Raw genomic sequence first — 13,451 nt, forward strand, 5'->3', positions numbered from 1 at the left:
CACATTTCATGGTGTGTTCAGGCACAACGCGTATTATCGCATCTTCGAGACTGACCTTTGCTACTATAATGCCCTTAACTTCTAGTACAGAACCGTTTATGCCTTCGTAATGCTCACTCTCTAATTGTACTTAACTTCAGACAGAATGTTGCTAAATTAAATAAATTGCCCGCCCAGTTAGAAAGCTTAGATTCATAGATTTCCGAATTACAAATACACGAGTCTACGAAACTCTCCCAACCTGCCTTGCAAGTAGGTTTTTCTAATAACATTAAATATTAATTTTTTAACGAAGTTACAAGATGATATTAATATTATCGTTTATACATTACATTTAAACAAATAATTATCGCGAAAACAGCGTTGGTTTGGATATCTATTTCGCCACGTGTAAATAAAAAATAATAGATAATTCAAAATAAACTATATAAAACAGTAATATTACACACACATACACTTTTGTGCTGATAAGCAATTCTGAGTTTCGATCATATTGTATAAATAATATAATTACACGATTCACCGCTCATATTTTCGGACGTAATTTTCATGTAGTAGTATAGAAAGTAATTTTGAAACAATTTTGATTCAAACGAGAGATTTAAAACAAATTTATTGAACTCTAATTATGCAAATTATTGAAATACTTCTTTCACCATTTGTTCAAATATTTATTTATTTATATATTTATTTGCCTTAAGAATGGTTAGTCATTTATCGTCATAAATAATGCAACGTTGATATCTTCGCTGATAGAAGTCGTCGACGAGAAGCTTTCGAATTTCGATATTTGCCAGCCGAACATATCCCTTGTAATTTACTTATAATGAAAAATTCCACAAACGGTAGATGCGCGATAGACCTTGTGATTTATGATCTAAGATTCCTCATAAATTCGAGATATGCTGTGTATTAGCTGGCATAATAAATTTTTTGCTGCATGCTCGGAAACCGCGGGATAATATAATTTCTTTGGATTTCTCGTTTCTCGTGAGAGAAAGAAAAACTATAGAGGCTACGCGGTAAATATACCGAATAGGGGACCCACTTCCGATAAACTTGATCTTGAAATATGTTGTCAAGGACATAACCCTGAGTAACTTTTTCTTAATCGTCGCTCATTTAATCATTGCTTATTTAAAAGTTATCAACGAAAAAAGTTTGAAGATAAATTCCCCTATTCGGTATATTTACCCCGAAAATATCTCGATATCTCATATCTCCTTGAGATAAATTAGTTTTTCAGTAAGTTCTTAATCCAGTGAGAAAGAGAGAGAGAGAGAGAGAGAGAGAGAGAGAGAGAGAGAGAGAGAGAGAGAGAGAGAGAGAGAGAGAGAGAGAGAGAGAGAGAGAGAGAGAGACGAGAGAAGAGAAAAGGAGGAAAAGTAGAAAGAAGAGGAGAAGGACGGAAAGGAAGTTTCGTAATCGCGTATTTCATCAGATCGATACAAATATGATAAAATATTTCTTTCCTCTGCAAATATATAAATTAAAGTTTTATATGAAATACATTGTTAAAAAATAAAAAAAAACGACTCGAAGAAAAGATAAACATAAAAATCCCAACAGATTCGATCAACAGATTCATAGATAAAGACAGAGATAGTGTGCAGCACAGACATACATATATTACTTAGACTGCTAGATTGCTATAGTTTAGAACAGATTGCACTGAAGTCAGAAAATATCATCCGTCATCTTTGAAAGGACCACACATATAAATTTTTGGTAATACGTGTGATATTAACTAATCCTTTCAAAGATGACGACCCTTCCTCTACGCTTCCCCTTACCTTCACTTGCCTTCCCTTTTGTGGCTTTATTCGCAAAGCCTGTATTAGCAGTCTAGATAATAATATAGGTAGATGTCTGTGGTGTGCAGCTATCTGCTACCTAGCATATATTTGAATTAAGATCGTGTTTCGTATACCTACGAATGAAATAGGGATCGCGCAGTCCGTACTATATACGTCGACGCGAAATCAACTGACAATGAGTCTCCTTCCTTAGACAAAGGGGCCAAAACAGTTAATTGCTCGATCGACCGTTAGCTGATCTTTGCCTTTTGTTTCACTTATTATTACCAGGGCGCGAAGATTCGGGAATATTCGCGAACTTTGCGAATATATAATCCCGAAACAGTATGTGAAAGTTAGATTACTACGGCAAACATTTTACGACAGAGGAGGTGGCTTAATTGCCTTCTTCCGTTTTCTCAATTTCGAATCGCGAAGTTACGATAGGGAGTACTCTGAGAATTATCGCCGCTCACAGATAATTGTCTATCGATCGCCGTTCGAGATTCCTCGTTCGTGCCGCGCCGCACGCTTTCCGTCGCTCGCAGAAGAAAAATCGAGTAAAAAATATATAATTAATAGACATCGGATTTCTTATATGTAGATTGTTGGAAAAGAGTAACTAATAACTAAACTTAGGTTATTTATAATATCACATATTTATACTGTAACACATGTTGCAGTATTAAGTTTATACATTTCGAAAGCCAGTTCGACTGTTATGAAACTTTTAATAGCCATCTAATCCGCCCTTAAAAAAAGGTTTATAACCTGGAAGTTTTAGGAACCTACTACGGCCAAAGAACACTGTCATGATTCTTTTTCGAAGAAGAAGAAGAGAAAATCAATCAACATTTTTCAGTTTCTATTTTTTAATTAAGCTAAAATAATATGGTGGGTGTAAAGAGTAAAGTGAATGCATTTAATAATGCGCGTTCCTCATCTCTCATAATCGGTTTCGAATAATAACATAACGTAGTGTCGCTTTTTTAGGGACGGTATAAGGGGAGACCGGGCTAGTTGTCACACTTTTCAAATACTAATTTTTAAAAAAATGTTAGCAATATTTTATAATATCGTATACTACTTTATAATGTAGCTACATCCTTTAGGTGTAAGAAAAAAAAATTAGACTTGTATATATTTATACACAAAAAAGTTATTTAATTCTAAGCAAAACCGCGCAAATGTGACAATTTACCCTATATCCAGGGTTGGTTGTCACATGACTCTGGATTGATTGTCACATAGCTTTCATGTAGAGAAAACATACGACAAATAGTTCCTGTTTTAATATTTTATTAAAGATTAGTGCCAGTTTTTGGTAAGCGGATGTTACATAAGTTCAGGTTCTCTGTAAAAACTTATTGTTATTGTTTTCTGGTCTATTTATTTTTGGTCCCACGAATGTTGCGATAAATCTCACCCAGGCAGAGCCCGGGGCAAGATCTGCATCTTGGGGTGTTCCTCTTTGTCGGTCGCATCGCCAGCTGCACTGTTGAGCACTGTAATCTCCTTTTTTAATCCTTCCTTCTCGGTGCGGACGCTCGTAATCCCCGGGGGAGGGAGGATGTTGAGTTTGCCAAATGCGTTACCTCGGGATCAAGCTTTCAACTATGATTACCGTGAGACCAAAAGCGTTCCCAACGGCCCACGCGCGGCGTACACCCACCTCGGAGCTTCGACAATGTGGAAATCCATCGGTGGTGATCAAACTGAAAATTTAATCAAAGGAAGAGGGCCTCTAAAGCTGGTTTTCGGCCGCCTCTGAATAATTTTATTCCAAAATATTAGAAACGTTCTATTTTTGTAAGAACTATTGAAATTCGATGATTTTAGTCTAAACAAACATATTTTAAATCGAATAAATCACTTTTACTTCGCCAGTCAAATAATAAACAACAATGGGAATATTAATCGACTCTACTGGTCATTATAATCGCCAAGACAATACGACCACGATTTGGTTCGATTATCATCAAGACACTCTTTTAACCAATATAAACTGATGTAATCTTTGATACTTATATATTTAAGCATCTCATTTAAATAATTAAATTTATTGCATATTCTATCTATATGTATAACAAATGGAAAAGTATACATTACAAAAAGAAACTAGTATTAATAAATTCAAATAAAATTATCTATTTCGAAATGTTTGGTGCGAAAATCGCGCTTTTTAGGCACCGAACGCTCTCCCTTCGCTCGCTACGTCTCTCCCCGTTCCACCCCGCAATCTGGCGGATCGAGTAGCTGGAGGGTGGAGACGGAGGGATGGGGATAACTTTGGGGATCATTACTGATAGGGATCATTACTGACACAGCATCTGATATGATCCAATTATAACTGTACACGAAAATGCCGACCGACAGACTTAGGGTGCGTTCCACTTATCGCTCGCAACGCTCGTGGAATCATTTCATCCTTGTTGTTTGTTCAAATGTTAAACAAGGACGAAATGATGCTCGCGAGCGTTGTGAGCGATAAGTGGAACACAGCCACAATATGCTCGTTACCGCAATGTTCGGCACGTTGATGAGCACCATACTCGTCCTTACGGTATATTTGTCCGAAGTTTTCATAAACTCTCCTTCGCTCTCTCACTCTCTATCGTTTCCTTGACAACCTCGTTGACAACCCTACATTCGGCCATCCTGCAAAGACATTCGCCCTCGAATGTCTTCGTCTTCGCACTTATCCTCTGAATCATCGCTCGCAAAATCTATCCATGGCTTCATGTGATCAGCGGACGTTATAGATGTTTTCAATGGCCCTTCGTGCTCACCTACTTTTTGTACAATATATCGATCATTTTGCAATAGCGAATCTAATTCCGCCTCGAGCGTACGCTTAGCACGAGAATACTTCTCTAGTTCAGACGATAAAGGGATGTTTATTTTATAAGCCTGTAAAATTTGGAAAGAATCAGCCCAGTAGTTTTTTCTTAGTCTGAAAAGTGCGTTTCAAGAAAATCGCTTTTAAAGTTTGCGTTGAAATTTTTATATAGATAATGATGGAATTTTATAACTTACACTTAGGGGCCTATTCTGTAAACGTTAGCGATATCATTATGTACTTTGCGCAACATTTCTGTGGTATATTATATATCTGCGCGAAGCACATAACGATGTCGTTAACCGTTTACAGAATAGACCCCTAAATTATTGATTCCGGGATCATAAAGTGAACCATCCTCTGTCTCAAACGGATATAAGGTAAAAGAAGAATTTAATTACGTTCTCGACAAGATCTTTATTTATTCGACTTAGATTTACGATCGAAGGTTTCAGACTGGACTGTCTTCCATCCTCGCGACTCTATTTCCTCCGTCGGAAAACTGATGGTCCAATGAGGAAAATTCGTTTTCGAAAAAGAAATTCTCTCATGGGACAATCTGTTGCGTTCCGACATCCGAATGCAGGCCGATCGATACGCGCCGACTGTTGACCTCGACCCGCTCCCGCTTTATCTCGAGTGTTTACTTCAGCTATATATATATATATATATATATATATATATATAAGTATTACAAAGTTTATGAGAATTATATTATAAAGTTTATGAAAATTATTAATTTTTTGTTTAATTCATGCTGCAATATATTATTAAGTTTTTGCATAGATACATTTATATACTTCTCTATTACATTTACACATCTTTAACGCCGACTTAATGACTCAAATAATTCAATCCCATCCTTATTTTTAATTGTAATTGCAATTATTAAAATTATTTTTTGTTAGATAATAAATTTTATAATAATTAACAATAAAAATTCTCTTTTTTTATTTTAAGCTAAGACCTCGTCCTCAGTTCCTTGACCTTAAAAATCGCATATAGTCCGATCTTAAGTAATAGAGATTAAATTCCTTGACTTAAACCAGGACCAACGATTGTACCGGTAAACGTCATAGCGTCCTTTATAGATGTTAACCCATAGCTGAAGCCGAAGCCGGTTTCAAACGATGCGTTCACTCGTCAAATATTGGCCAAATGTAAACAAATGCAGCATTGTCATCGTGCGGATAAAACGATAGGACGCGTATTAATGCAATCATGGGTAGATTAGTAGACTTGTCCCAATAACAAATATTTGATGAGCGTACAAATGCCGTATTATGTGGATACCGATGTTGCATACCGATGAATCAGGAAGGATATGTTCATTTGTCAAACAATCGTCAAATCAAAGCATTACATAAAGCATATTATTTTGGAACGATGCACTCATTGTTATATTTACGAGCTGACCCATGATATGTTTGAATGGAACGTGAATAAATCCATTCGGGATCCTGAAGTTCTTTCAAGAGACCCTTATTGGAACTTATACGAAATTAGAGAGATTCTACGTGAGGCTACGTGAATAAAATAAACTCTCCCCTTTCCATTGGCGAAACTATTCAGCTGTATTGATTTAAATCAAAAATGAAGATTAATCCGCCAATAATTGTCGGGATTTTTGATGTATGTTGCGCTCCTGACCTACGCTATAGACAATCGTCGCCAGATGGTAGCGGCCCGGGAACAGCGGTTGTCTTTTGTCTCGTCGCTCGTCGCGAGTCGCGCCTCGCCTACCGTTTTTTTAGTTTACGTTCGGCTTCGCATGCGTGCAAGCACGAGTCATTTTTGCTAAATTCAATTAACCACGAATTTCACTTGCGTTACGAATTCTGCCACAGGTTATGGGCCCAGCCCGTTCGTGCGTGATTGTGTCGAGCAAGTCTTAATATCGTGTGGCGTTCGCGAAGTGTGATCACGCGGTGTTCGCATTACGAAATAGTACGTGACTATTTTTCGTCGTTGTGTCGCGAATAGATCGAAATAATGGAAAAGACTGTGCTACCGAAGTTCGGTGGTGATGATTTCGCCGTGTGGCGATGTCAGATCGAAGCGTATCTAGCGTATCACGATCTGGTGGAGATCGTAGACGGAACGTTGAAGTGTCCCGAGGAAGACGCGAAGAAGATCGCCGATTGGACGAAATTGGATCGCAAGGCTCGGCTCTTCATCATCAGTGCTCTCGAAACGAATATTGTTCGTCAAGTCATGAGTTTTAAGACCTCACACGAGGTGTGGTCTCGGTTGTCGGCGCTATACGAGCTCAAGGACGCCACCACGAGGCAGTTAGCGTTACAGCGATTTTTCGACTACAGAATGCCGGAGGGTTCGACCATCGGTCAGCACGTCGCGCGAATCGAAGAAATGGCAAGGCAGCTCGAAGATCTCGGTGAAAAACAGAGCGACGCGTCGTTAGTTACGAAGACGTTGCACAGTCTGCCGCCGCAGTACTTGCACGTCATAGCGACCTGGGACTCGATGGCTGCCGAAAGCCAGACGATGGCAAACCTCATCCCGCGTTTGCTCAAGTTCGAGGCATTGTCGGCTTCAATGTCAGGATTGTCGATCGACGACAATGCGGCGCCGGCGGCGCTGTATCATAAGAAGACCGGAAGTCAGCAAGCGAAGACGACAGCAAAGAAGGGCGACGGGAAGCAGAAGTCGAAGAAACCAAAATTGAAGAACGAGAAGAAGCCGTTTAATGGCGAGTGCTTCAATTGTGGCAAGACCGGCCATCGCAAGGCCGAGTGTCCAACGCTCAAGTCGGATGGCGCGAGTGCAGAAGCATCGTCGATGGCTTCCACGAGTGGCGACCTGTTGATGGTGTCGCAAGACGACAAAAATTTGGCTAATGTGTGGTTCGCGGATACCGGCGCGTCGCATCACATGACGCCTCGGCGTGAGTTGATCAAAGATTTCGTGGCGATTAACGATGACTCAGTACCAATCACGGTCGGTAACAAAGAGGTAGTGTACGCGCGCGGACGCGGAGTGATCGTCGCTGATTTCGATGTCGGTAACGAGACGATAACACACACACTCGCTAACGTGTTGTACGTCCCTGACCTGGGGAAGAACTTGTTCGGTATCGGCTCGTCGACGGATCGCGGGGCGGTCGCGACATTCGGCAAATTCGAAATGACGCTCAAGAAAGGACATCGGGTTCTCGCGACGGGTCATCGACCGGGAAATGGCCTTTATCGAATGAGAATGCGAGCGCTCTGAAGTGCGGAAGCCAACATCGCAAGCTCGAAAACGGTTCCGGCCAACGTATGGCACGAGCGGTTCGGGCACACTAATTACCGAATGATAAACAAATTGATTCGAGGTGACGCTGTCACCGGTATGGGAATTCCGTCGAATTCAAAGAGTGGAAGCGACTCAGTGTGCGAAGGTTGCGTGTTGGGCAAGATGTCGCGGAAGCCATTCAAGGAGTCGACTAACCGAGCGAAGGAACCTGCCGAGCTCATTCATTATGACATCTGCGGCCCAATATCGGTTGAAGGAATCGACAAGTCGAGGATTATGGCGGTCTTCGTCGACGACTATAGTGGTGCTGTCATCGTGTTCCCGATTCGACACAAGTCGGAAATCGTAGAAAAGGTCGAAGAAGTCATCGCGTATGCGAAGTCGCATGGTCACGTGGTAAAACGCCTACGGTCCGACAACGCAAAAGAGTTCCTGTCAGCGGAAATGAAGAAGGTGTGCCAGAAGGACCGGATTCACCACGAGCACTCGACAGCGTATTGCCCGGAACAGAACGGTCGTGTGGAACGACAAAATCGAACCATAATCGAGATGGCTCGATCAATGCTTGCAGCGGCGGAAGTGCCGCGTTCTCTGTGGCCGGAAGCTGTACGCACAGCCGCGCATATTTGGAATCGAGTACCGCTCGAGCGTCTAAACGGCAAAACGCCTTATGAGGCCTTTACCGGTAGGAAGCCAGACGTGTCACATCTGCGAATTTTCGGGAGTCAAGCGTTCATGCACATCGACAAGTCACAGCGACAGAAGCTCGACAACAAGAGCCGTGAGGTTGTCTTGGTAGGTTACGCAATTGAGCAGAAGGCCTACCGCGTTTGGGAACGCGGCACGAACAGAGTTCACGTATCAAGAGATGTCATTATCGCCGAGTCGAAGCCTAAACTTATTGAAGCAATTTCGAGTGATATAGAGGAATTGGACGAGGACATCGAGGAGACGCCAACCAAGGTCGACGATAGCAGCGACGGCAGTGAGTCGCAGGAAACCTGCAGCAAGCCCGCGGACAAACGCAGTTCACGACCAGTGGGAGCGCACGAGCGCGTTCAAACTCGACAAATGACGCAAGATTTAGTTGCAAGTCGGACAAGAAGCAAGCTATCGTTGTGCGCAATGATCGCATCGGCTCAGACAATGATGGTCGAGAAGATACCTGAGACAGTCGACGAGGCAAAAAAGTCGCCTAATGCGGAGCAGTGGAAGATGCCAATGGCCGAAGAGATCGCGTCACTCAAGAAGAATAAAACATGGGAGCTGGTCGAGCTTCCGAGAGATCGACGTGCGATCAGGAACAAATGGATTTTCCGAGTGAAGACGAAGCCGGATGGGAGCGCTGACAGATTCAAGGCGCGCTTAGTCGTAAAGGGCTGTTCGCAGAAACCGGGCATCGACTATGAGGAAACATTCGCGCCTGTCGCACGATTCGAGTCAATTCGGGTTCTGTTCTCGGTGTCAGCGGTGAAGAATTTTGTCATCCGTCAGTTCGACGTCAAGACGGCTTTCCTTTATGGCGACCTAGACGAAGTTATTTACATGACGCAGCCAGAGGACTTTGATGACGGAAGTGGTCGCGTGTGTCTTCTATGTAAGAGCCTGTATGGCCTGAAGCAAGCGCCGAGGCAGTGGCATGAGAAGCTCGACGACAGGCTAAAATCTTTCGGTTTGACACCAACGGACTACGACCCTTGTGTGTACACCAACGAAGATGGTTCGCTGCTGCTCGCTCTGTACGTGGATGATGGCCTGGCGGCCGGTCAGTCCGAGAATGACGTGATGGAATTGCTCGCAAAATTAAAAAGCGAGTTCGAGATAACGGATAGTGAGGCGAAGTGTTATCTAGGATTGGAGATTGAGCGCGATCTAAAATTTAAAACAATCCGCATTTATCAGTCAGCATACGCGCGCAGCGTGTTACGGAAGTTCGGATTGGACGAGTCAAATCCAATCTCGACTCCATCGGACATTCACACCGTCTTGCAGCAAAATGAAGATGAAGATGGAAATTTGCTCGAACCGGCAGATGTACCATACCGTGAGATAATTGGCTCTCTTATGTACTTGGCTGTTGGAACGTGCCCCGATATCGCCTTTGCTGTGAGCAACCTCTCACAGTTCCTGTCGAACCCATCGGAGGAGCACTGGAAAACAGCAAAGCGCGTGCTTCGCTATCTGCGAGGAACGGTTGAACTCGGAATTGAGTTCGCCGGCGGAGGTTCAAATGCGAATCAGCTGATAGCATACTCAGATGCTGATTTGGCAACATGTGTCGACACGCGCAAATCAATTAGCGGTGTCGTGTTGATCCTGAATGGTGGACCTGTGATCTGGATGGCGCGGAAGCAGAGTATTGTGGCTACGTCGACTGCAGAGGCTGAGTACGTGGCTGCTCATGATGCAACGAAGGAGATCGTTTGGATACGCGGATTACTCGAGACGATCGGTGTTAAGCAAGAGTCACCGACGACGCTCTTCTGTGATAATTCGGCGGCTGAAAGATTGATTACAAACCGCGTGTTTCATCGTCGAACGAAACATATAGAAATTAAGTTCCATTATGTTCGGCACGCGTTCGAGAACGGTCAGATCGATATTCGTCATGTCGCGAGCAAAGACCAACTCGCGGACATCTTCACGAAGACGCTGCCTCGTAAGCGGTTTGTCGCTAATCGGAATGCACTCAGAATAGAGTAGAGGTCACTCGCGAGTGGGAGTGTCGGGATTTTTGATGTATGTTGCGCTCCTGACCTACGCTATAGACAATCGTCGCCAGATGGTAGCGGCCCGGGAACAGCGGTTGTCTTTTGTCTCGTCGCTCGTCGCGAGTCGCGCCTCGCCTACCGTTTTTTTAGTTTACGTTCGGCTTCGCATGCGTGCAAGCACGAGTCATTTTTGCTAGATTCAATTAACCACGAATTTCACTTGCGTTACGAATTCTGCCACAATAATAATTTAAAACAGGAATCTTTATTAAATCGACGCAAATGGCGAGTAACAATAACGCTTAATCACGACGTTTCGACCTGGGGGTTTGGGTCCTTCTCAAGTGTCTTGTAACAAAAAAAACGGTAACGCCTGAATTAGCAAACTGCTCCTGCTCATCGCCCGCCGCGTCGCCAACGCGCGTCTTTTCACCCCCCCCCCCCCCTGCAAGCAACAAGTTTCGATCGGCGTACTGCAAGTCCAAGGCAGAAGGCTGTTTTAGAAGGAACGGTCTATACGGGAGTTCAACGATTCTTCCCCCCTCCCCCTTATGAACTCGTGATGTCTGTGAAGTTGGCCCCCTTTCTTCAAAATTCCGAAATTTTTATTAGAGTTCTGGATTCCCCAGCAAGAGTTCTAGAGTTCTCTATAGTTTTTAAAAAGAGTTCCGTCATTTAAAGTGATGAAAACACCATTTTAAAAATGGGGGGGCTAACTTCACGGCGCCCCCCATTTTTGAAAAAATGAATTTTTTATGGTAGTTCCAGATAAATTTCGATGAGTTCTAGAGTTCCCTATAGGTTTTAGAAAAAGTTCCGTTCAAATAAGCCCAAAAATCGATGTCAAAGTTAAACAAAAAATTTCCACATTTTTTTAAAAAACAATTTTTTATGGTAGATTCAGAAAGATTTCGATAAGTTCTAGAGTTTCCTATAGATTTTATAGCGCTACGACCAATATTTAGAAAGTTACAGCCCTTTAAAGTGCCACATCTCGAAAATTTTCTAAGTCCCGACGGTAAATTTTTTTCCGGAAAACACCAGTTCTCGTGGGAGTTCTGGTCGCCCCCCGTTTTTTTTTTTTTTTTTTTTTTTTTTTACGCGGTGGAAATCTTCAACTACTGGAATCCCCGCAGGACTAACCAGTCACGAAGTCCGTAGACCTCGATCGGAGAGCGTCCCGCGGGTTTCAAAACCGGTAGCCCCTCCGAAGAGGGGAAGACCCCCCGCCCCCGGGGTGGGACGGGGGAGTGCCGGATTCTACGGGGCCGGGCAATAAACCCTGCACCTCCGCAGCCTACCGGCTAAAACCACCGCGAGTGACCCTAACGCTGCGCTATACTGGGGGGACTCCGGGAAACGCGCTGATCCTTCCGTGAGCCCCCCGCGCGCTCGCCGATAGCGAGAAACTTCTAATTTGTGACGGATGAGTGCCACCACCCTCATCCGCCACCCCCCCTTCCGGAGTTGCTTGCGCAACGGACGAGCGGTATACCCCGACCGCTCGCCCGCCCCCCAGGCGAGAGGAGGAGGAAAGACCGCAGGCGATCATGCGGCCCCCCCCCTTGGAGGCATCTCCTCCTCCCCTCGCGCCCTCCCTTAGAGGGCAGGCGGGGGCCAGGACCAAGGGCGTCACTCGCCACCCCGTGTCCCAGCTCCCACCCTCCGCACGACCCAGGGGAGCGCTCGTGGAGGAAACCCCGTGGGGAATCCTCCCAAGCCCCCCCGAGTCGCACTACGCCCCCAAATCATTTCGATGTCGGCGGGCATGCTCCGAGGGCAGGCCTCCCGGCCCCCGGCCACAGCCGCCCGCAGGGGGGCAGGGCTCGGGAAAGGGCGGGTAGCCCCCCACCATTCCCCCCCACGGGCCAGAAAACCGGAGAACGCGAGAGACACGCCCCCCGGAGCATCCCGCCCTCCATCGCACGGGGACCCCCCCGGGACAGGGCACAGGAGGAACTTGTCCCCCACCATATCCCAGAGGGGCCCCGCGCGAACTCAACGACGGCAGGAGGGCAGACCTCTTACGGTCCACCCTCGTGCCGCCTCCTCCTCAGCTTTCGCCCCGCACAGTCCCTAGAAAACCGGGGCTGCCCAAGCGCGATTGGGGGAGGCATCGCCCCTCGTCGGAGAGGACGACCTCCTCCCCGCGCCCAGTCGCGTCCAATCCTCGTCGCTGTCGCCGTCGTCGTCGCCGCCACTGCTCTCACTCCACTCACTCTCGTCCACGCCGCTCTCGCTCTCTCCGGCGGACGATGACGACGCGGGAGGAGAAACCTCTCCTCTTCTCACCCTTTCGTCCGCCTCCTTCCGTTTCATCACATTTTCGCAGAAGGAGGCGAACTTCTTCCATGCCTCGCGACTCTCGTCTCCCGGCTGTACTACCTTGCGGATGATGGCCGGGAGGGAGAGGTCCCCTCCTATCGCTGCCCTGAGGACACAGCGCTCGTCCTCCCACATTGGACACCGCTCCAAAGTATGCTGCGCTGTGTCCACCGCCTCAGGGCAGTGGTGGCAGCGCGTGGTGCGCTCCTTCCCGATGCGGTGCAGGTAATCGCCAAAGCAGCCGTGGCCGCTGATCACCTGCACCGCGTGGAAGGCAGTAAACCTCCTTCTACTGCCCTCCACCCACTCCTCCAGTACCGGCTGGATCGCCTCTATGACCCTCCTCCCAAACACGTGCCGTGGGTCGGCAAGGTATCCCTTCCATTCCTGGAGGAGGGTCTCCCTGGCCCGGAGCTTCAGCGCCCTCTTCGCTCTGGGCGGGATCGTTCCCCGTTCCCTCCTTATCTCGCTGGCCGCCTCGTACGTCTCTGCGTACGATTTGGCCAGGAGCTTGATTAAGGGAAT

At 45.7% G+C, this 13,451-nt stretch overlaps 1 protein-coding gene across 1 annotated transcript; it reads left to right on the forward strand.

The window, feature by feature from the left end:
- Nucleotides 1–9,795: 9,795 nt before the first annotated feature.
- LOC139775272 (uncharacterized) lies at nt 9,796–10,850 on the forward strand. Its single transcript, XM_071711145.1, has one exon. The coding sequence runs from the start codon at nt 9,955–9,957 to the stop codon at nt 10,591–10,593; it is 639 nt and encodes a 212-aa protein (XP_071567246.1). The 5' UTR covers nt 9,796–9,954; the 3' UTR covers nt 10,594–10,850.
- Nucleotides 10,851–13,451: the final 2,601 nt, after the last annotated feature.

The sequence above is a fragment of the Temnothorax nylanderi genome, unplaced genomic scaffold (assembly GCF_030848795.1).
Source record: "Temnothorax nylanderi isolate EJ_2023f unplaced genomic scaffold, tnyl_v1.0 TNYL_tig0095_pilon, whole genome shotgun sequence".
Lineage (NCBI taxonomy): Eukaryota > Metazoa > Arthropoda > Insecta > Hymenoptera > Formicidae > Temnothorax > Temnothorax nylanderi.

Bases quoted from the DNA above. Each gene is read 5' to 3' on its own strand.
- LOC139775272 (XM_071711145.1), top strand. From the start codon at position 9,955: ATGTACTTGGCTGTTGGAACGTGCCCCGATATCGCCTTTGCTGTGAGC.